This window comes from Vanellus vanellus, assembly GCF_965231255.1.
Source record: "Vanellus vanellus genome assembly, chromosome: Z".
Lineage (NCBI taxonomy): Eukaryota > Metazoa > Chordata > Aves > Charadriiformes > Charadriidae > Vanellus > Vanellus vanellus.
In genome coordinates this window covers 84,498,946-84,523,245 of record NC_138908.1, presented here as the reverse complement: position 1 = coordinate 84,523,245, position 24,300 = coordinate 84,498,946, and the positions used below count along the sequence as shown (strand labels likewise).

General features: G+C 49.0%; 1 protein-coding gene across 1 annotated transcript; it reads left to right on the top strand.

The window, feature by feature from the left end:
- Positions 1–348: 348 nt before the first annotated feature.
- Positions 349–22,604, top strand: PSTPIP2 (proline-serine-threonine phosphatase interacting protein 2; the record flags this gene model as incomplete). The annotated part of the gene is made up of 15 exons (XM_082497178.1): positions 349–381; positions 9,783–9,883; positions 12,061–12,138; positions 13,049–13,083; positions 15,752–15,858; positions 16,544–16,606; positions 17,058–17,156; positions 17,348–17,393; positions 17,977–18,056; positions 19,648–19,746; positions 20,263–20,359; positions 20,640–20,721; positions 21,695–21,729; positions 22,250–22,307; positions 22,490–22,604. 14 exons carry the CDS (start codon positions 349–351, stop codon positions 22,297–22,299), a joined length of 1,005 nt encoding a protein of 334 aa, XP_082353304.1. The 3' UTR covers positions 22,300–22,307; positions 22,490–22,604.
- Between the last annotated feature and the right edge of the window lie 1,696 nt (positions 22,605–24,300).

Sequence of the window (24,300 nt, the reverse complement as noted above, 5' to 3'; positions counted from 1 at the left end):
TGCACAGCCGTGCTGCCTGCCCTCTGCTCCATGTTTCCTCCGTGCATCAGTGCAGGCCGGTGGGGTTTGGCCATCATCAGTGGGTTTGTCCCCATGGGGCAGCAATACCATGCCTGGTGTCCCCCACCTCTCTGCAGCTGCGCGTCCCGGTCCCCCCACCCACGGAGAGCTCTCAGCTCCATGCAGCGAGTGGGGTGGATGTCGCCGTGCTGTTTGGGGGTGTGTGCGTGGAGGGTGCCTGGGTGGGGACAAGGCGGCATGGGGACCGGCCTGGGGGGGGCGGGACGGGGCGGCACCGGGAGCGGCATCGGCAGCGGTGGCGGAGCGGAGCGTGGTGGTGGTGGCAGCATGCGGGAGGCGCGGTTCAGGGACCACTTCTGGGTGAGCGGGGACACAGGGGGAGCAGGATGGGACCCTGCCGGAGCTGGGGGGGGGAAACCACAGCTGGCTCTGTGGGGGGGTGTCACCCCCGACCGGAGTTGGCTTCAAAGCCACCTTTGTGGTCCTGGGGTGTCTTTGCTGAGGGGTCTGAGCATCCCTTGGTCTGCCCGCGCGTGTCCTGAGAGCGGGGGCTTTGCCACCTGCCCCGTGCAGCCAAAATATGCCCCGGCGAGCTGCCACACTGAAGGGAATCGGGGTCGGGCTGAGGGTTTGATAATATTAATTGGTCACCGGTGAACTTAGTTAGAGCCACCGTGGCCCAAAAGAGTCCTTTGATAACAAGCTAATCCTGGAGTAGGAGCGTGTCCCTTGGTGTGCTGCTGCGGAGGAAACACCATGGTTCGGGGGAAAGCTGCAATTTATTCTTTTGAGTCTGAGCTGTGCTTTTGGGAATGGAGAAGTGCTGAAGAGCCCCTTATGTGCTGCAGAGCATCAGCGCTGTGGCTTCTCAGTTCCTCTTGGTGTGCTGGGTATTTGTTCCAGAGACCAGTAAGCAGAAAATAAATGACAGGATTCTGTCTTTCAGGGCTAAAAATCCCCGTCTGTGAGTGGCAGTCAGGGTTTCCCAGCTGATGCCTGGGAAGGAGCTCCCGTCTTGCGGGACAGGGGGAAGGTGCATGGGACCCTGGGGGGGAGCAGGCACCGGGTCAGGGCTGCTCTGTGTTGTGGGATGAGAGGGGGTAAGTGCAGAGCATCGGGATTGTTAGCGCGTTCTCTGGCGTAGTGCTGTCAAGTATGTAAATCTCACATAGATATCCAACCTGGCTTGGAAAATAAAGCCTGCTCTGCTTCTGGCAGCTGTTTTTCAGCTGTTTGCTGCCAAGAATCATAGAATCATATAATGGTTTGGATTGGAAGGGACCTTAAAGATCATAGAGTTCCAACCTCCCTGCCATGGGCAGGGACACCTCCCACTAGACCAGGTTGCCCAAGGCCACGTCCAACCTGGCCTTCAACACCTCCAGGGATGGGGCTTCAACAACCTCTCTGGGAAATTTTCAGAGTGCTCCCTCTGCTTTGCAAATGTGCAGGAGGGGGGGATGCAAGGGTGGTGGCAGCATCCCCCGGGTGGGGGGCAATAACAGCGAGCTGAGTAGACATGGTTGTCATACTTGGGTTGGCACATTGGACTGAAGAAGAGGATCTCGCCGCGGGGCTGGCTTCAGCTAGCGCTGCACGGTTTGTTCCTCTCCTGCTGCAGCGTGGTGTTTTTTGGAGGAGGGGCCTTGGTGGGAGAAGATACCGGGGCAGGAGCAGCCCCAAGCCCCCAAGGTGAGGAGGAGTGAAGGCATTGCATGGGGTGCTCACTCCTGCCCGACCCTCTGTATTGCAAACACAGGTAATTACTGAATAATCCCCTGTTCTTGCTGAGTCCAAAACTATTTGTGGTGCTGAGGGAAATTGTTTAGTGGGGGTTTTGGCAGTGTTAGGTTGATGGTTGGACTCAAGGATCTTTAAGGTCCCTTCCAAACTAGATGATCCTGTGATTCTATGATTCTGCGATTCTGTTGTTGGTGCCAAGGATTTTGCTTGGCTTTTTCCTTTCCGAAGCCTGTGTGTTCCAACCCAGCGCAGTCAGGGGGAACTGAGGAAATGTTCCTGGTGCAGGCGGTTGGGGTGGAGGTTGGATGTGAATGTGACGGACGTGACTCAGTGGAGTGATCAAGGCCCCGCTGCGGTTGTTTGGCCCATGGAAAAGGCAGGTACCACCCCAAGCAGTCTCCGCACCATGTACTGGTGACTATGCATCTGTTGTGAGGGCTGGGGAGGGAGGGGGGGAATGAGAGATGGGCAGAAAAAACCCAAATTTAGACAAGGTGTGGAGGGCTGCACGTCCGGCTTTGGTTTGCTGTTAAGTGCTGTAAGAGAGCACAAACTTCCTCCTGCAATTTTTCCTCTTAAATGACTTTGCTTAAGCCAAAAAGGGAAGGAGAACTCTTCTTTGCCAAAGCAAGTGATTTCGCAGTGGTCAGGACATCCCAATGGGAAAGGGGAGATTTTGGGAGGGCTCCAGGGGACCGATGCTCCAATTGATGGGACAAAGTCTAAAAAATAACCAAACCCACCAAAAAGCTGAGCCGTTTTTGGTATTGCATCTTCCAGCTTCGAAACGTGGCTGGTCGTGAATGGTCACTGCCGAATTTCTTTGTGGCGATAAGCTGCTGTGCAGCCAGGCTATGCCTCAAGCCTCATGAGGGCAATGATTTAGCTTTAAACCCGTCAGCTCCGGTTCCTTTGGTGGGGTTCTGTGTCTGTCTTTCCCTGAATTGGAATCTGGTCCCTGTCGAAGTTCACGGCACGATGCTCATGATGTCGGGAAAGCACACGGCAACTTTGCTCTCTGCATTCGAGTTTGCTCGTGCTCTTAGGTCTCAGCACAAGATCATAATGGATTGAGATGCATGGATGGAAAGCAGCTCTGAAGAGAAGGACTTGGGGGTGTTGGTGGATGAGAAGCTCACCATGAGCCGGCAATGTGCGCTGGCAGCCCAGAAAGCCCCCCGCATCCCGGGCTGCATCCCCAGCAGCGTGGCCAGCAGGGCGAGGGGGGGATTCTGCCCCTCTGCTGCGCTCTGGGGAGACCCCCCCACAGTGCTGCCTCCAGATTGGGGGGTCCCAACAGCAGAAGGACACGGAGCTGTTGGAGCGGGGCCAGAGGAGGCCCCGGAGATGCTGGGAGGGCTGGAGCCCCTCTGCTGGGAGGACAGGCTGGGAGAGGTGGGGGGGTTCAGCCTGGAGAAGAGAAGGCTCTGGGGAGACCTTAGAGCCCCTTCCAGTCCCTAAAGGGGCTACAGGGAGAGCTGGGGAGGGACTCTTGATCAGGGAGGGGAGCGATAGGATGAGGGGGAACGGTTTTAAACTGAAAGAGGGGAGATTAGATTAGATATCAGGAAGAAATTTTTCCCTCCGAGGGTGGTGAGACCCTGGCACTGGTTGCCCAGAGAAGCTGTGGCTGCCCCATCCCTGGAGGTGTTCAAGGCCAGGTTGGACGGGGCTTGGAGCAACCTGGGCTGGTGGGAGGTGTCCCTGCCCATGGCAGAAGGGTTGGAACTAGGTGATCTTTAAGGTCCCTTCCAACCCAAACCATTCTATGATTCTATACATTTCCTTAAATAAAGGGGTTGCTCTTTTGCATCCTACCACACTCCTGCTTGGCCAAGGGCCAAGGGCTAGAGATACCTGAAGCTCCACATGCACTGCCCCAAATGCCCCCACTCATGTGGCGAACCCTCACCAGCCTGTGCTGCCTGCAGCTGCCTGCAAAAGACCTGTGCAAAAATAAAAATACGCCAAAGATGATGTTTGTTTCCTCTTGCCCTGCCTGTAGTGATTGCCGCGAGTTAAGCAAGTGTGGGGTTTTGTTTTCATTTGGTTTTGCAACCTGCTGTTCTTCTTTCACTATACAAGGTCTCTTCTTTCACTATACAAGGTCTCTTCTTTCACTTTAATAATTTTCTTGGTATGTGGCCTTGTTTCCCCCAGGCCTGTTCTTGCCAAAGATTTTGGATAACCCAAGAGCAAGGCCTTGGGTCTCATCATTTGGTCCTCAGAGGATCCTCTAAAACTATATTGGGAAAAATAGAAATTATGGTAATGCTGAGGCGCACTTTAACTCTGATCTATTGGCTAACAGCTTGCAACCTGGAGAGTGGATTCTTGGGCATTTTGCTTTTAATGAGTCAAAATTGCCTTGCTCTCTGCAGTGTGTTCCGGAGTGCGTTGCAAAGAAGTATTTGTTAAAACATTAAAAAAAGTAATCAAATAATGTTGAAGACTGAAACCTGCTGACTCTCACCAAGGTCAGTCTGGTCAAGCAATTTTTGAAAATATGGTTTAGGTATGTAAATCTTTTAGCCACTCTCAAATATTTATTTTTTCACACCAAAAAAAGTGATGATGCTAAATCAATCCATGGCTTGGGCAAGTAATCTGCAGTAAAAGCTGCACTGGCATATTTAATTTTCTAACAAAGCACATGGCAAACTTTCCAAAATCACATATTTCTCCCCAACAGATAGGAAAGAGCTATTGCACCTCTTTTTGCAATGGCACAAACAAAGCGTGGGGGAAAATAAATGCTTCACCTCTCGCTGCAGAGGAAGGGAGCACCGGTGTCTGCAAAGGAACCACTACCTCCGTATTTGGTCAGGGCTATATTTCTTCTTCATCGTTGTGATTTTTTTGTTTTAGCCCCGTGTGGCTGGTTGGGGACAAACTGCTTTTTTTCTGTGTCCCTGCTGTCGGGGGACAGGGGACTGCCAGCCCCTGGCTCCTGGGTTCATTCCCAGCTGATGACTCGCGATGTGATGCTGGCTGGGCCGTTTCACTTCCCCCTACCCCTGCTTGTCCTTCTCGAAACAGGGACAGGCTCGGTGGAGTTTATCAGCAGCGTTATGAAATCTTCAGGTTGTTGTCTGAAAGGAACAAGGTGCGGTTTGTGAGCAGAAGTAGTTGCATGGAGGCGGTACGGTGCATTCCTGGGGCCACCAACATGAGAAGGACACGGACCTGTTGAAGCAGGTCCAGGGGAGGCCACGAAGACAATCAGAGGGCTGGAGCACCTCTGCTGGGAGGACAGGCTGAGAGAGTTGGGGTTGTTCAGCCTGGAGAAGAGAAGGGAGACCTTAGAGCCCCTTCCAGTCCCTAAAGGGGCTCTGGGAAAGCTGGGGAGGGACTCTTGATCAGGGACAGGAGCCATAGGATGAGGGGGAATGGTTTTAAACTGGAAGAGGGGAGATTTAGATGAGATATGAGGAACAAATCCTTTCCTGTGAGGGTAGTGAGGCACTGGCCCAGGTTGCCCAGAGAAGCTGTGGCTGCCCCATCCCTGGAGGTGTTCAAGGCCAGGTTGGTTGGGGCTTGGAGCAACCTGGGCTGGTGGGAGGTGTCTCTGCCCATGGTAGGGGGGTGGAACTAGATGATCTTTAAGGTCCCTTCCAACCTAAACCATTCTATGATTCTATGATTTTATGATTGCTTTCTGCATCTCTGGGATGAGCGGGGTAGGTGGTCTTGGCACAGGGGAGAAGAAACTTCAAATGGAAAATTATTAACCAAAAAGCTGCTTTCCACAGGCTGCCATTCTCAGGTGAGTAAATTGGCAGCAAGTTCTCTTCCTCCCTGCAATAAGTTTTGTCTTTACTGTTGTACCCTACCTGGTTTTGGGATGAGGAGGAACTGCAGTCTCTTGCAGCATTTCCTGCTCTCCTCACCCTGCTCTCTACAGGCACCAGCACAAGCATTTCTCTTGGTCTCAGCAACCTCTGCAGGACCCTGACTGATTTTGAGGCTGTACTGACTGTGAGCAAGAACAGCACTACTATTTATTTTTGCATGGTGTTTCTGACTAGTAAAAATAGTCATCTAGCTCCTGCTGGGTTTCTCTAAGCAGATAAGGCTGAGGAGCCTGCACAAATAAAAATCTTGCAAGCCATGGTCCATGAGCAGTGCAGTGCCCCAAACTTTTCATTTTTGGGAAGGCTGGGACAGACTGCTTGAGGCTGGAATGTTTTACAGCAGGATCTGGACAGGCTGGATTGATGGGCCGAGGCCAATGGTATGAGGTTCACCAAGGCCAAGTTCCAGGTCTTGCATTTAGGTCACAACAGCCCCATGCAGTGCTACAGGCTTGGCTAAGGGTGGCTGGAAAGCTGCCCCGGGGAGAAGGACCTGAGGGTGTTGGTTGACAGCCAGCTGAATATGAGCCAGCAGTGTGCCCCGGTGGCCAAGGTGGCCAACAGTATCCTGGCCTGTATCAGGAATAGTGTGGCCAGCAGGACCAGGGCAGTGATTGTGCCCCTGTACTGGGCACTGGTGAGGCCCCACCTCAAGTGCTGCGCTCAGTTTTGGGCCCCTCACTACAAGAAAGACATTGAGGTGTTGGAGCATGTCCAGAGAAGGGCAACGGAGCTGGTGAGGGGTCTGGAGGACACAGCTGATGAGGAACAGCTAAGGGACCTGGGGGTATTCAGCCTGGAGAAAAGGAGGCTGAGGGGAAACCTTATTGCTCTCTACAGCTCCCTGACAGGAGGGTGTAGCAAGGGGGGGTCAGTTTCTTCACCCAGGTAACAAGTGACAGGATAAACCAGCCTCAAGTTGCACCAGGGGAGGTTTACACTGGATATCAGGAAAGATTTCTTCACAGAAAGGGGTTTTAAGCTTTGGAACAGGCTGCCCAGGGACGTGGTGGAATCGCCATCCCTGGAGGTGTTTAAAAGACAGGTAGACACGGTGCTGAGGGACATGGTTTAGTAGTGGACTTGGTGGTGTTAGGTTAACTGTTGGACTCAATGATGTCAACCATCTTTTCCAATGTAAATTATTCTGTGATTCCCCCATGTCTTTGGTTTCGTAGGGTGTGTGTATGGAGGGGGGTTTCCATGTAAAGTGGGGTAGAAGATGGAAATGTCAAGCTCAGGAGCTTTTTTTACAGCTGTGACTCACACAAAGTCATAATGGGACTTCAGATCCCCTCTCGAGCATTTTAGCCCCTCTTTTGGCTAAAAATGCAAACAAAACCCAAACCATCACAAGCAGCATACAAATTCCTTCTCCTCAGCGAGTCCGTCAGGAGGATGGCGCCAACCCAGACAGTGGGTGGGGAAGGGGGGGCACATCCTGCTGAGCCGTGTGGCCTTGGGAAGCATCAGCTGCTGCTTTGTCACCTTGAAATCATCTGTTTGTAGTTTCCATAGGCTGTCCTCTAAATAGCACATGGGCTCAGATCTCCACCCAGCGGGGAGGACCAGGACAGCCTCGTGCTACAGGGTGGGAGGAGAGGTGCTCATCCTCCTGCCTCCCTCTGGTCAGGGAGAGCTTGGTGCGACTCCCCATCCTCCATACCTGTCTTTGGCTTAGTTTATTGTGTCTTTAAATCTCCTCCTCTGTGCCCATGGCTCTGTACTGGCCCTGCTGGCTTTCCTCTTTCCTTGCTCCCTGGCAGCCCTGCCTTTGGGACGTCCCATAGGCAGTCACGCTGGTTCTTTTATTCTTTCCATGCCAAGATATGCCTAGAAGATGCTGCAAAGGCTGGTTTCATGGCATACAACCCTGCTCAGCTCCTTCTGGGCCAGGAGCTCCTCCTGCCTGGCAGCAGCTCTTCTGGAAACCTCCACCACCTCTGTTACCTCCCATGTTCTGTATAACAGTTTGCACTGTGAGGTCTGGTCCAGCCTTGAGCGCTTAGGAAATACATACGTGCTGGAATTAAATCCTTGTGCTGGAGGAGGAAGAGTGATAAAATAAAAGAATTTAGTCCACATTTTTGAGGGATGCTCCCAAATTTTCCCCTGGTGCAGCGATCCTGAGTGTCCCAGGCAGCAGAGCGGGATGCAGGAGCCTTCGGATGCCTCCTGGCACGCGGCGACGTGGGTCAGACTGCTCCGTCCTGCCTGGGCTGGCAGCCACCAACATTCATTTTTTTCCCTTGAAACCGAGGATAGGAAGTCAAATTAAGACGTTCCTGTGTTTTGCGGCTGTGATGAAGAGTGACTTCAGTGCAAGCGTGTTTCCTTTTTCGCAGACCCGGTTAGCAAAGACGCAACGCAAACTGAGAACTCATTGTGGGATTAGCAGTAATAAGCCCATTTTGGAGGGACGAATGTTCCTTTGTAAAGAAACAAGTTGTTTTGGTTTCTTCTTGGGTCCTTCTCACAGTCCTCTCTTCCTGTGCATGCCATGGACGGAGCAAAGCTGGCCTGGGATACCCGGGGATTTCCTGCAGATCCCAGTCCACCAGATGTCTGCTTCACTTCTTGTTTTCTAGCCACTGATGTTCAAGTCCTTGACTCCTCAGGAAAGCCCACATGATTAAATCCTTCATTTATCACAAATACTAGCCCTTTCTCCTCATTTCTTGCTCCAGATACAAAGTCCTGAGAAATCCCCCTCCACCCACACTTTCACACCAGTTCTCTGTGTACTCTCACCCTGGCTTCAAACCATTTCCTGAATCTCTCCATCCTGCCATTATCCCTCTTCAGGCTTCTTAATAACTATTTGTGCCTTTTGCTTCCTTGCCCTGAGTTTCATGTCTGCTCCTACCATTGCTTCCTTTCTGCAGCCTCTTTCCTTATATTTTTTTCTGCCATATGTGCCGTTCCATGCAACACCGACTGGTCCTCTTTGCAGAAGACAACAGGTAGCACCTTCTGCTCAGCTGCCTGCTTCTGCTTCAGGTGTCTTCCAGAGAAGGAGAGCTCATGGTCAGAGCATCCCTCTTTGTACTCTTGTAGCTCTTAGGAGCCCTGCTCTCGGCCCAGGTCTCCAGGGTGGTAAATCCTCAACAGACATAGGGCAAAAATCCATCTTTTGTCCTAAGGTGCTGCCAGAAGTGGATATGAGGAAAGAATGGGGTAGAGTTAGTCAACCTTTTTCCTAGTCCACTTACGTCATTGCTGTATGTATTTTATTTTTATTTTTAATAAGCATCAGTACAATACAAGTTTTTAAGAAGTAGTTTGAAGGAAAGCAGTGATTCTTCAGAAGTCTATGGGAAGTGTGAGTGGCACTGTGGGGCTCAGAGCCTTGGGTTGGAAGACTGGACTTGGCACTATGGGTGATGGAGGCAGGACCTCTCCATGGCTGTGATGTTTTGTGGGGAGTGAAGAAGCTAGCCCTGTGTGATGTATTGGAGAGCATACAGCAGTGGTGGAGGAAGGATCTGGTACTTAGGGAAATGATCTTTGCAGTGCTGCTTTGAATTGATGTGTGGGACAGTGGTGCTTTTTGCAAGGCCAAAGAGAAGGCTGTTGCAGCAGTGGTCATTGGGTGCATCCATACATTACTGTGAGAGCAGTAGAGAGAAGCCCATAGCTCAGTGATCCTGTGCAGAAAGGTCTGATAAATTCACTTCCAGCCCAGATGTAGGCTCCTACAGTGAGACATGAGGGTGATGCCCAGAATATTGCAAGTCAATGATAACCAAGATCCATCTCCATGTCTGCAGAAACTGGGAAGAGCAGTAGTAAGACAGGCTATATCTAGACACTTGGAGTGTTTTTATTGTTTGATTTCATTAAGTTAGAGCTGACAGGTAAGCACCTAGGAGGAGATGCCATGTGCTGTGGGTGCAGCTGTACTTAGGCCAGGGGGTGGCAAGAGGATATGGTAGGACTGAGCTCTTCTGTTTTACGGAAAGTCCTGGAAGTGCCTTGTCCCAAATTGCTACCACTGTTCTCATTCTGGAGCCTCTCCCACCCCTAAAAGAAAATGATCTTATTTCATAGAGGCACTTGCACACTTGCTCCCAGCTGAGCTGCCGCTTGCACAAATACTGCTGGAGGTGGCACTGGCCGTGGACTTCACTGATGAGGATGTGACTCCTGTTCTTGTGTTTTCAGAGCACGGATCTGACGAGCACAGTTGGCTATGACAGCATCATTCAACATCTGAATGATGGCAGGAAGAACTGCAAAGAGTTTGAAGACTTTTTGAAGGAAAGGTATGGAGCTGCCTCTGCAAATGGGTTGGGTTGAACCTGGGATGTAAGGCAGAGGCACTAATTCTACGCTTTGTATTCCTGGTTTGGTTTGCTGCATTTAACTGTCCACTACGTTAAAACACCTTTGAATTTTGACTGATGAGAAACTTGTTTTCTTACACTGTCCTTTCCTTGCATGGCTGGTGCTGTGATATGAAGCCCATGCCCAGGAGTCCCCAGCTGTGAGGCAGCGATGGTGCCCAGGGCTTGATGCCCACATTTCGAACTGTCTGTTAAAAAGAAACAGGAATCAGGAGCAGTTTAATACTCCAGTCTTACATGTTGCCAGACATCTGTACTGATGTGTTTGCAGCTGTTGGTGGCCTGCTCTCCCATGAGTTTCACATTGCAGTCCAGCTTTCAGAAGATTAGGTGAAGGCCTTGGCAGAGGAGAGGCATGGCTTTGTTCTTAATTTTTCTTTGTACATTATGGACAGCCCACAGATTTTATGTTAAAAAGAAGTAGTAGCATTAGATAGTGCATTTATTAATCAAAGAATATGACCTAAGTAGAAGTTCAGTGGCCACAAAGGCACAACTGAGATGGTATGGCCATGTATTTTGACTTTATGGTTCACCTGGTTAGCAATGGCTAAATATGAAGTGTGTTGTAGAACAACCCTGAATTAATGTAATTTTGGTATTGAGAAATGGAGAAAACAAACCTCTGAATACAAAACTTGGTACAAAACAGCCTGGAACAAATGTAATGGGGATGAAGAGGAGGAGAACCTGTAGTTAAGTGTCTGATGCACCTACATCTGTCTAGGCTCCCATGTTTCAGGAAAACCTGGGCTTTTCAGCTACTGGAGGAACCATCTGCTGAACCCTGAGAATTGTGTCCCACTCATCTGTGGCAGCAAAAAAACCCTTTGTCCCGTTCCTCTTTGCTGTTGAAGGAGGTGTAGGTTCCCAGTGTCTAGCCATGAGGAAATTAGAGGCTGGACCTTGACTTGCTACTGGCATCCCTCTCTGAACATGGCCCAGTTCTCCATGTACAGCATGGCTGTTACACAGTCCTAGCCACGGAGAACATGCCTGTTGGATTTGATGCATTGTCTCAAAAGGAAGTTCATGGGAATGTTGTTAGATAGAGGAAAAAACCCCCACCCCTTTATTTTTTCCATTTCCCTACAAGCTTTTGGAGTTTTTAAAGAGTTCAGTTAGGTGAACCCCACTGACAAACTCTAGAAATCAACAACATAGGCTTCTGCGTTAGGGATGAAGGAATTTTAGGAAGCTATTTATTTTATCCAGTAGACCCTATAATGCAAGCTTCTAGCAGTACTTGTTTCTCTCCACTGACTGAAGACAGATAGGGCGGCTTGCCCAGATGGAGATATCTACATTTGACCTACAAAGTCCAGTCCTGGTTATGTGTACAGATTTCAAAGCAACTGCAGAAAGCTGGTTGTTCTTAGACTGCAACACATAGGCTTTGTTTCCATCCCCCACTCTTTCTTCCAAGAAGAGAGGATAATATGATCTCTCAAAGGTGTTTTTTCTGTTACCTCACAAGATGTGGCCTCTTCTTCAGGTGTTCTCCCTAAGGACCAGAGGGGGACAGGAGAGAGTACCTATTGCCTCATTTTAAAAAGCCCTGAATAGCTGAAATGGCCTGGCTGAGCTTTGGGGTGCAAGTATGGTGGCTGAGTGGTCTTTGGTGGCTCCCTTCTGTCACATTTGGTTTAAACCAGCCAAATCAGATTCAAAACTACTTTGTGCAGATGGACCAACAGATGCTGCTGGCCGAGATGCAGAAAATGTGTGATCACACAAGCCTTGTTCCCATAGGAAACTGAGCTAAAAACTACTCAGGTGACTCACCTGGCTGTAACTAGCCACCAGCTGCACTGGCTGCTTAGTCCTCCACCTCCTGCCAATGTGGTCCTTACACCCATTGGCCACAGAAAGATGGAGAGAGGAATGCATTGAGATGACAGACACAGCAAAACAAAGTCTTTTCACTAGAAAGGCTGCTAGGTAACTGGAAGTAACAGTCTTCCTTCAGCCAACTGTCCATACTTGGTTTGCAGCAGGTCAGAAGATAGGGAAGGTGTTAAAAGCGGGTCTTGGCCTCTGCTGCAAACAAGTATCTGAAATGAGAAATTAATCTAATTTCTCTCTTTCCTCAACAGGGCGATTATAGAAGAAAAATATGGCAAAGAGCTCATTAACTTGTCAAAGAAGAAGCCCTGTGGACAGACGGAGCTGAAGTAAGTTCACAGTCCTGAGTGTGTTTTACCTTTATGGCTGTCCTTACTTGGGGCAACAAGGGAGGAGGAGAAGGAAGGGGGCTGTAAGAGACAAAACAGATGGTACTAGAAGATGACCTGAAATCGCTCTTGTGAATGAACAATGCACAGTTGGGCTGGCCTTTGCCAATAATCAAGTTGACGCCACCAAGTTCCCACCAGCCATAAACTAACCAAAGCATTGTAGATGCTCAGGTGAGATGTGGGCTGGTGGTTCAGCAGAAGGTCAAGGATGATGAGACCTTGGGTTCATTACTGTTTTGTGGCCAGAGGGAAGTACAGATAATTCCTTGACTCAAACCAAGCAAATCTTCAAAGCCCAGCATGTTACCACCCCACAGGGGGAGACCCTGAGCAGGTCTCCATTTCCCCAGTGATCCTTGGCACCTTCTGCTTTCTGCTTTGTTTCTATACTTTACACATGCCTGGTCTGATATTCTCTGATCATTTATTTACAGTTTTATATTGAGGTGTCAGATAAAATGTTTGTGAAATCTTTATTATGCAATATTAAGAGGGACATAAGTTCCCTACATTTCCAACCACTGGCCAATTCACCACGTAGAAGGTGTTCATATGTCCCAAATGATACTTTTAGGAGGTTGCCTGAAACATTTGTCATGAAACTCGGAATTTTTAATAGCATCCAATGTTCAGAAACATGTAAAGTAGATCTTAAACCAAGTAAGCTGTGTTACACTCACCAAGAGGGAAAAGGCTGGAGGTGTAAAGAGGGTAACTAAACCTGCTTCAAGCTACTTTGGCTGGTGTTGAATGAGGGACTTGCTATCTGTTTTGGGAGAGGAGCTCTGATGATGCCTGCGCCTGGCTGTGCTCTCCCACTCTTTTTAATGCTCTGCCTGTTTTTCAGCACGCTGAAGAGATCCCTGGATGTTTTCAAGCAACGTAAGAAACTCTTCTTCTTTGTGTTTGCCAGGATACTTGGCAGCGTCAAAGCCTGCAGGCAACTTCTTGGGAAGAAAATAGCAGAGAATCCTCCAAAACAGTGCAATGCTGGAGTCAGGCATAGGCTGTCCTCCTGACCTGGCTCAGTTCAGTGGGTGGGGTTTGGGATGGGGTGCTCAAGGGCACAGGTGAGAGAGGGGACCCATGAGGCATCCCTTTGGGGATCTCTTAGGCTTTTGGGGCTGGCTGCAATTCAGAAGTCATGCCTGTGTTGTACATCAGAGGCTGTGCATTGGAAGATCATCTGGAGCTTGTTGGACTGGCTTGCCTTGCTCTCTTCACATACATACGCAGTAATTGGCACCTCGAGTATTGTGTTCAGTTTTGGGCCTCTCACTATAAGAAAGACATTGAGGTGCTGGAGTGTGTCCAGAGAAGGGTAACGGAGCTGTTGAGGGGTCTGGAGCACAAGTCTGATGAGGAACGGCTGAGGGACTGGAGGGTGTTCAGACTGGAGAAAAGGAGGCTGAGGGGAGACCTTCTTGCTCTCTACAGCTCCCTGAAAGGAGGGTGTAGCAAGGGGGTGTTCGGTCTTTTCTCCCAAGTAACAGGCGATAGGACAAGAGGAAACGGCCTCAAGTTGTGCCAGGGGAGGTTTAGGACGGATATTAGGAAAAATTTCTTCACTGAAAGGGTTGTCAAGCGCTGGAACAGGCTGCCCAGGGAAGTGGTGGAGTCATCATTCTTGGAGATATTTAAAAGATAGATAGACGTGGTGCTGAGGGACATGGTTTAGTGGTGGACTTGGTGGTGTTAGTTTAACAGTTGGACTTGATGACCTTAATGGTCTTTTCCAACCTAAATGATTCTATGAATCTAATTGGAGCATCTAAAAGATGATGCTTTGGCCACCACCTTACATTGTCTCTTCGTTGCCATGTGTCACAGCCCGCTGGGTACAGGCAGGCAGCATCCATACCTTGAAGGCTAGCACTCTGCTATCCTATGCCGCATTTATCTGCTGGTCTGTCCCTCGGTGGACCTCCCTAACGAGGCTCAGCCCTTGCAGCAGCTAATTATTAATAGCTGCGGGTTTCAAACAGCTCTGGGGGTTGAATTGTGAGCTGCAGTTTGGCTTAGCTCCTTTGATGAGGTTGCTGGGGTGGTGTTTCATGGTATGGCCGCTCGCCTTCAGCAAGATGTGCCTGATGTTTTTTTAGCATTAGTTTTTTGGTGGCCCAAGTTGGTTGTGTGCTAGCCTGGGGCAACGCTTCCTTCAGCCAGCCGCTTCATGGTGCGAGGTGTTGGAACGTGCCTGAATTCATCTGGATGAGGGGGTGACACGCCCCACTCATAAGAGAGGGGGGGAAGTGACTCAGATTCGCAAATTCCCAACAAGTGTGGACTAAGGTGAGACAACTCTCAAGGTCTGTATAAAAACATTTATTAGATTCCCACAGTGATTAACATATGTCTTAACTACGTCCACATAAATTGGTTAGGTATATAACAAATTATGGCAAATGGTAAAACAAAGTATGGCAAGTGGTAAAATATGCTTGTGTTACTTCACAACAGATACATAAGAAATTATACCATGAATTATAGCAAGTGGTAAGGTATGCCTTGTGTTATGTTCTTAACTTTAAAAGAAAAAGAGAGAAGAAAGAGAAACAGAGGGATAGAAAAAAAGAGAGAGGGAGAGATAAAGAGATCACTGGTCGTGGTTCCAGTGTTGGTCCAGCCAACGGGGGTTTCTGGTTCGTAGGAGTGCTCCTCTGTGGATCTCCAGGGAAAAAAGTCTCTCTCCAGGGAAAAAAAGAGGTCTGCAGGGGCACTTATTTTCCCCTTTTATGTTCATGGTATCAGTACAACCCACTCTGCTGTTACGATGCTCAGGTTTCTCTCTCCTCCAGGTGATGTGTAGCATGATTTGGGTGGAGAGACGAGTCCTATAGTCATGTATGTTTAGCATGATCTCAATAATCTTCATTAGCATATGCAGGGGTGTGAACTTCAATATGCATTTCGTGGATAATGAGGCAAAGGTCATTATCAGACACGGTGGCCTCAAAAACAAAGAAACTAACAAGCTTCACAAGTTGAGCAGAAAGCCTTGTCTTCACAAGACTTCCCCCCCACCCCCGACGCAACCTGTGCTGTCCAGATGAGTTTTTTCTCCTGGGCCACATGAGATAAGAAGGTGTTAGCCTTGTCAGTTCTTTGAGCACAAGGCCTACATTGTCCAGACTACACATTATCCATTCCTTGGCTACAGCCGTATCACAAAGTCCTTGCCAGTGTTTGAGACATTCCTCAGTGAGGCTCAGAGGGCCTCGCCTGTCTTTTGTCTCTCACCATTTGTTTCAGGGAATTTACAAGTCGTGTCTTACAGGGGGAGATGTGACTGTGCTCATTTGAATAACTTCTCTTGATTGGAGTTTTCTTAAACTGAAGGGCAGGTCCCAGCAGGACTGATTCTGAATAGCTCCTTACATAGGCAAGCACTGCTCAGAGGCTCCTTCAAAAGTGCTGCTGCTTTTATAGGTTTCTGCAAGGGGTTGTATGATCGGGAGCCAGTTTGATTTCAGCTACAACAGTTGACTTGAGCAACAGAGTCTCTTTATAGAATATGTATCTATATATTTTAAATTGTATTTTGTTGCAGAGATAGACAATGTGGGGCAAAGTCACCTCCAGCTGGCGCAAACCCTTCGGGAGGAAGCAAAGAAAATGGAGGACTTCAGGGAAAAGCAAAAACTGCATCGCAAAAAGGTCAGGCACTGTGGGAGCACACGTCTTCGCCGTAGGGTTTTGATCCTGCCCTAGCGATGGGGTGCTCCTGGCCAGTGTCTCCTTCAGTGCCTCAACCCCCTCCGTGCCACTGCTGGGAAGTCCCGAGCTCTTTCCTATGTGTTGCAACTGTGTTGGCAAACTGTGTGGCAACCTCTGGCTTCCTTCTTCTCACTGCCGCGTCTTCTCCTTTGGGTGCCTTTTGGGGCCAGCGATAGCAGGGGCTCAACTCCAGGGACGCCAGCCTCAACCAGGGGTGTTTCTAAAGCATATATATATAGTGCTGTATGATCTCCATAGGGTCTGCTAAAACTTTTTAACTTCTGACTTGTGATTCCTTTGTCTGGAAAATGAGGGAAAACTGCTAGAACCAGGGGCTGGTTTGGACCTAGCAGAGGGGAATGGGCTTCCCAATTTTGCCAGATCCTACAGAGATGATACAGTACTATATACTGCTAGGATTTAATTTATAGAGCTCCTTTGCATACACAAGTGGAGGCTTAGATAGAAGCATAAAGGATGGGTTTTGTGAAGATGCTTTTGGTGGACAAAGGCCCTTAAACCCATCTCAATCTGGTCCATGCCTCTTCCTTTCCTAAGCCATGTAGTCCACCCTGAAGTTTCAATGGTCAGTGATGTGCTGACTCTGGGTCTGCTCTCTCCACAGATAGAGCTGTTAATGGAAGCAATTCACAAAAACAGGAATTTGCAGTACAAGAAGACCATGGAGGTAAAGCAAATGTGCTGCTGTTTCTTGCTGTACGGGTTAATGCTGCTAACACGCACACGCATGGTGCTGGGGCAGACTTAAATGCCAGGGTCTTCCTCCTCTGCTGCAACTCCCAACATTGCACAAGGGGTATGCAGGGTGTCCTTACAAAAACTGAAGGGTATGCCAGGCTGATGGTAGCCTTGAAGGGTTGGATACAAGTGATTTAGGTGTTGTGGACTTGATTGCCATGAGCTTTTCATCCCAAACGAAGAGCAGCTTGTCTTGTGAGGTCGGTTTTGCCCAAGCAGTAGGGCATCTGGGATCTTGCGTGCTGTCCCCTGCTCTGCTGGCAGCCTGTGCCCACCTCTTCATTTGTAGGCTGTGCCTTCCTCCAAAGCCTTTCATGTGAGCTGTATTTGCATCTTGTTGCTTGCTGACATGCTCCTGCCCCGTTTGGTGGCTCTCCTAGGCCAAGCGGCTCTACGAGCAGCGCTGCAGGGATAAGGACGAGGCGGAACAGGCTGTGCACCGCAATGCCAACCTGGTGACTCAGAAGCAGCAGGAGAAGGTATGAAGAGGCAAGTGGCCATGGGGCAGGGGGCGAAAGGCGTGTCTCATTGCAGCTCTCCTGCTCCATGGCTTTTCTCCCAGCTCTGGGTTTTGGGGTGAGATGGGAGGGCTGGTGATTTTCCCCAGTTGGGCTGCAGGGCCATTGGTGATGCACCAGCGCTCTCTACCTTTCTTTCCTTTTTTTGGCAGCTGTTCCTGAAGCTGGCTCAGTCAAAATCAGCTCTGGAGGACTCTGGTGAGTGTGGAAGTGCAGTGCTTGGACGATGAGGGGGGCATTTCCCGGGACAGGGGGTTATGAAGCCATGGCATGGCTCTCGGGCGAGATCCAGCTCTTCGGTCAGCCATGTGAGACACTGGAACAGGTTACCCAGGGAAGCTCTGGCTGCCCCATCCCTGGAGGTGTTCAAGGCCAGGTTGGATGGGGCTTTGAGCAACCTGGTCTAGTGGAAGATGTCCCTGCCCATGGCAGGGAGGTTGGAACTAGGTGATCTTTAAGGTCCCTCCCAACCCTAAGCATTCTGTGATTCTATGGCTCCTTGTCCTCCTCAGAAAGACATGGTCAAGATAATGGAGGTGGGCGCCTGCTCTGGAGAAGCCTGCATGGCCCCACCAAGGCTACTCCCACCATTTCCCCACTGCCTGACCCTCCGCTTTGCTGTATGGCTCCACGTCCCCTTGCAATACCCACCTACAGCTGAGTTCACATCTTACGGCTGCTTTCTCCGTGACATCCATTTCAGACTTCACACATTACTTTCTAGTGAAGGTTTTTTTTTTTAAATAATGTTAATCAGATGACAATGTGATTTCTTTTGCAGACAGGAGTTACCAGCAGAGTGTTACCACACTGGAGAAGATCCGGGAAGAATGGCAGAAAGAGCACATCAAAGCTTGTGAGGTAAATGCCCTGAAATACCTTTGTGTGGCACTGTGGTCCACTGGATGTCCATCCTTTGCTGTGAGGGTCAGGAATGGTGCAGATTTGCTCTCTGTGTGTTCCCCTGGCGGTGGAGCAGCAGGATGTGTTGCAGCTAACCCTGTGTGGGTCTCACACTTGGCTTCTGGATCCAAGGTCCCATCATTTCAAGGTTTACACTATTTTTTTTTTCTTCCACCACCTTTCAAAATTGACAGAATCAATGCACTAAAAGTAGTGACATTTTTGCCCATTACCAGTGTGGCCATCGTCTTGAACAGTCATGGTCATGGTCACCTCTGCACACCTTGAGGCCAGTACGTGCTGTAGCTGCAATACCACCCAGCAGACTCTGATACTCTGAAAGACTTTATATGACTGCAGCAGATGCTGGTGGTGGGCTGAGGACACAGGTAGGGTGAAGCCATCCCCATGCACCAAGAGCCCTTCGCCTCGTATCTCATGGATCATGTGGTAGTGTGGGAATCCCTCCAAGTGGTTGTATCAGCCTAAAGCAGACCGTCTCATAGTGAAGTAGTCCAGCAAGGATTTCCAGCACGTGCCATGGAAGTCCAGACCTGGTGGTGAGAGGACCATGCAGCTGCTCTGCTGCTGACTTATGTCTTGCAGCTGCCTGTGATCTGTGACCGAGGGATGGACAGGGACTGCAGAGATCCAGGTTTTATCCCAGGTCTGCTGGAAGCTTGCAAACAACCTTCCCATTCCCACCTGTGCTGATCCTTTCCCAAGCTACTTCTCATCAGGCCTCTGTTTTATTTTTTCCTTTTGAAATGAAATTTGCTGTCTGTTTTGTGTGGTGTGTGTTGGTGTCTCGGTGCTGGTGTGCTTTTGGTGTTTGGGGCCTCCAAAAGCCTCTCTGATGGTGGAGTGTGGGAAGCAGTAGTTTCAGTTCCACAGATGGATCATGTGCAGGTTTTCCCCTTGGAGTGTTTCAAAGGTCATAACTGATAACAAGTGCATATATACGCTTGGGATGAAAGGCTATCTTTCATGGAAGTGCGTAAAGGCATGTGAAATTGAGGTATACCAGACAGTAGATTTCAAAAGACTTGGGTTTAAACCTGCTTGGAAAAGGGCTAGGCAGGAAAGGCAGAAGACCAACCAGTCAATACACTTCTGTTTTCACACATCCCCAGTGCTTTTTTACTGCTCTGTACCCTGGAGGGGTTCTTCCCTTCCTCTGGAGGGAAGTGAGCTGGGTCCGCAGGACCTCGAGGTGCCCAGGGAACATCCACTGCCTTTAGGAAGCTGGCTTGGTCTTCCCAGAGGTAGGGGTGTGCTGAGTGACCCCTTCCACATTGGTCCTGCAGACTGTCCCAAGCTTAACGCTCATCTTTGAAATACCTGGTTGCGTAGAGGGGCGGTTTCTTCTCCAGACAAGCTGGAGGACTCATGTTTTCCATCTTTCCTACAGGAGACCTGTAGGAGACCACCTGCTCCTCGTTGAGGACAGTCATCTTTGTGGTGATACTTGGGGATGAGAAACGTTCAGGATAAAGAGATTTGGTTTTGTTTTAAAGATGTTAGGGCATTTTTGCCTGTGTCATTACAGTTCTTCGAGACTCAGGAGTGTGAGAGGATAAACTACTTCCGCAACGCCCTCTGGCTTCATGTCAACCAGCTCTCCCAGGACTGCGTCCAGAATGATGAGGTACGTCAAATGAAAATCTTCATTTTTGTTTGGAAAGCAGAGCCCAATTTCCTTTCCAGTGCACTGGGCTGTGTTATGTCTGAGTTGGGCTGTGGCCTTTGATCAGCCACCAGACACCAGCATGAGTGTACGGGCAGTAGGTTTTGGCCAGAGCTCTTGCAGATGAGGTTTCCTTTGGAATTCCCACATTTTTTGAGGGTGGTGAGACGCTGGTCCAGGTTGCCCAGAGAGGTGGTTGATGCCCCATCCCTGGAAACATTCAAGGTCAGGTTGGACAGGGCTTTCAGCAACCTGATCTAGTTGAAAGGGTCCCTGCTTGTGGCAGGGGGATTGGACTAGATGGCCTTTAAAGGTCCCTTCCAACCCAAACCCTTCTGTGATTCTATGATTCCCCTACCATTGAAGCTGGTGTCCTGGTTGAGCACTGGGCTTTCACCCCGTGTGATAAATGATTGGAATAAAACCTCTTGGGTTTTGACCTGATGTATAGAAATGTTTTTTATTTCCCTTTTGCAGAAATACGAGGAAATCCGCAAGAGTTTAGAGATGTGCAGCATTGAGAAGGACATTGATTTTTTTGTAAATTTACGCAAAACTGGAAGCTTGGCCCCAGGTAAGAGCTCAGTACAATCTCACAAAGTAGTGCTGACTTCCTTGTACTCCTTATGGGGCTGCTGCTCTGACCAGCAAGTTTGGATGCAAAAAACATTGATTTTGCAACATCCCTCCTTTCATTCACTGGCATGCAGCACTAGTCTCTGCCACTTATCACCAGCCCCTGAAGATCAGGCATTTTCCCAGAGAGAGGAAAGACATAGCAGGTGAATGTTGGCGTTGACAAGTAGTTTGTGGTTATTAAAGGTCTGTACTTTACTATCATTAACTTTTCCTAGCTCCTGTTGCTTATGAAAACTACTACAATACACAGAGAAATGCAGCTTCTGTGAGAAGCCTGGTTCCTGTAGCTATATCAAGGTAAGGGATGTAAAATTGCAATTGCTATTGCAAATGATGCTTTCCAAAAAAATTATGCCATGTAGTCCAACACTCTCCACAGCAGGAGTTATGCCAATGTGCTGCCTGTTGTAAGCTCTTCAAGGACTCCCTCAAGCCCAGTCAGACGTTTCCATTCCCCCTTTTAGGGTCATTTTTCCCTTCTCATGGGTGGGAATATTATTCTGAAAGTGCTTGCGGTGAGGGTGTGCTCATTTTTTCTGGTACCAAGCTTCTTCGAGAAGTCCTTTGCATGGAGGCGAGGAGCTGCAGTACTCAGCAGAAAAACAAGATAGCCTGGGGAATACTGAATTTCATGTCTTGCTTTCTCTGGGAACAATCTGAGCTTCCTTTTAGAGCATCCTTTGATACCAAGATGAAACCTTCTGGGCCTCCCTGCATGGTTCTCCACATCGTCTGTCTATTTGAGGAGAGATGGATCAGTTAAAAGCGTGTGCGGGTAGAGGGAAGAAAAGCAGAGCTGAGTTCACTCCTCCGGGACAGGAGCTGGGCAGGGAGGACAGGGTGAAGGATGCTTCTGCTGGGGGAAAGATGAGGATTCAGGGCTAAAGACTCATGCTAAAGATGAGTATGCCACTTTGGCTGTCACACTGGGAGAGGAGTCACGTCCAATTATGGCTTCCTGATGTCTCACTCTAGGCAGAGGCATGCAAAAAGGCATGCCCTGAGGCTCACTTGTGAGCGTTTTCCCAACTTAGTACTTTTTGGTTACTTTTTCCTCTCGCCCACCCTATCAGCTTCAATTCCCGTGTTTGCCAAGGAGGGTGTCGGTGGTGAGCCCACCATGACATGCCTTCGTACCAGGTCTCCACAAAGCCCAGGCTGGCCAAACTTCTTGCCCTCCCTCCAGTTCTCTGAGGGCAGCTGGGGAGTGCAGGGTAACAGGAGTCCTGTGGTCATGCAGATCCTCAGCTCTCTGTTTCCTTCCATGCAGGAGGGGACCTCTACCTACCCCGACCAGCGCGCCAGGTGGGTTACTTGCTTTATGGGGCTTCTGATCCCAGAGAGGCTCTCTCTGCTCTTGCTCTTCCCCATCGTGTCTCTCTAAAAGGATTGCATTAGGTGAAGCTCCTGCTGTAAGTCCAGTCTCCACTGGAAGATGCTGGGAAGTTGAGTGCTGACTTTGGAGGCAAGGTTTCACACAGGAGGAGTTCTGATCAAAGCCCTCCGTGTAGGCATTTCTGAAGCTTAAGGATGTCTAAGCTTGGGATCCCACCAGCCTCTGCAGTTTGGGACCTTCTCTGTTTCAGAAGCATGAGCTGTATCACTGCCAGTGCCACTGCAGTGATGGGATACTGCAGCGGGACTCAATAAAAGAAGGTCCTGCTTTGGCTCTTGGGCAAATCAAGTCATATCTTTGAGCTTCATTCACCCCCACCTCCCATCCCTTTAATACGCGTGGCCATTGCAGGGTGTTTCTGTCCTGTGTGAACTCTCATAATGAGCACTTCTTATGAGCAGACCTAATTTTTTTTGTGCTGTGTTTCAGGTGAGGCTGATTATGCCACAGTTGATGGCTACAGCTTGATACATCACTAATAGCCACTGTAAGTACTCACATTTGATGAAGAAAGGATTTAATATGAGAGGCAGCTACACAGAGGAGGGACAGTGGACAAAGAAAGGCCACTGGTTAAGGGATGACATTGGGAGTGATGATCATGTCAGCCCTCCCATTGCTTGTCTGAGCTGGAGCTGTGGTTTAGACATCGTCAATCCTCTTCTGTAGGTTCTCCAAGCAGAAGACACTGTTGGTCTGGCCAGCGTTGCAAAGTTGATGTTTCCAGTTATTCCCAGCCACACAGAGCTGAAGTGCTTCTCCATTTTAAGAAAGTATTTGAGGACTCTGAAAATTTTTTGTACATTCAGAAAGTGCCTATTAAAAATACGTGCCTTTGATCAGCAAACTCCTTGGATGGACATCCCATCTTCACACTCAGGAGAAGAAAAGGAATATAAGCAATGGACCTGGACACAGGGCAATCTTCTGCATCGGTAGAAGTTTTTGTTTTGAAGGTCTTCTAAAGCGCAGCCATGTGGGAGAGGCTTGAGCCTCTCATGCTTCAGACAACTAGAGGTCATATGTGCTGAGGGGAGTGCTGCGTGATGCTTTGGGCATGCTGGCTTGTGTTCAGGGCATATGTATCCCATGAGTTACACTTTTGCCTGTTTCTAAAGTCTTTCATTAATGGTGATTTAACTTGTAATTTAGATTTAATTTCAGTCTTGTCTCTCAGGAAGCTTACTTAGAGGAATGGTTACACCATGTGTCTAGCTTAGCTGTAGATGTGCTCCAGGCTTAAGCGCCAATACTGGAAGCTGATTTGCATCTTGTCTGGTGCAGCAATCCACAGCACAGCTACCGAGCAAGGGGATATGCTGCCAGAAACCTGTTGGGAAGTCCCACACCCTACAGCGTTGCTGAGCATCTGAAAAGTCGGTCAGCTCTTCCAACCGCCCCTCCAATGAGGGGCTTGCATTTTTTTAGGCTCATGGTATAGCTTGTCCCTGGTAGGCTCTGGAGACCCCCATTTGATTAACTCCTATGAATCCCTGAACTTGGACTCATTCTGGCTATGCACCACTGGAAACAAACTTTGCCACTAATGTTGGCCTGGAGCCATGAAACTCATTGCCTAATCAGGTCTCCTCAAAGTTCATGCCCTTCTTGTTACCACATATCTGATTATGGCTTTGATTCAGAAGCTCACATGCCTCAAGGCTGCTGGTGTCTCTGAAGTCCCTGTGTGCAATGTTGCTTAACTGCTCCTCAGTGCCTTATGACACTGGACATAGGGATGCAGGACATGGGGACCTCGACACACTTGAGCTGTCTAAACCTGGTGCCGGGGGACAAACTTTGGAGCAACACGAGTTGCTAGTTGTATGATGTTCTTCAAATTGAATCTGCATGACGTCAGTGTGTGCCTAACCCCACCAGTCCCCAGGGCTTTTACTGTATTTCCGTGTGCAGAGAAGATCATGGTGAGCTTTAACATCTGTCCTGCTGCATTAGAATGAACCGTGCAAAGTGCACATGCCAAGGAACCAGTTGTCCTATTTTTTTTATGTACAAATGTACAAATATTCTTCTGAAGGAGCCTGCTGTAGTCTTAGTTCTTTAAATACAAACTTTAAAAATAAGTTTTGAGACTCATGTGCTGGATATGTTTGTTTTTGTTTTTGTTTTTATTTTTTTATTTTTTTTTTTTAAAAAGGTTGTCATGTTCACTTTCTGTTGGGTCTGGGGCTGATATGCCTTCAAAGCACCCTAGGATGTTTGGGTGGTCTGAGTGGCCTCTCCTGGAAGGATGCCTAAAAGACCATGCTCTTCCTCAGCTTTTAATTCAGTACTTGCTTAGTACAATGAGAGGTATGGGAGAGAACACACCAAGAAAGGCTGCCATGAGAACAAGTACTTGTGATTAGCCATGAACTGCAGACCACACACAGCTGTTTCCCCTGGAAGAGTATCTACCCTATAATACATTGCATCATTTCTTTATTGGGATTTTTCAGCTGCCTAAGAACACTAGATGA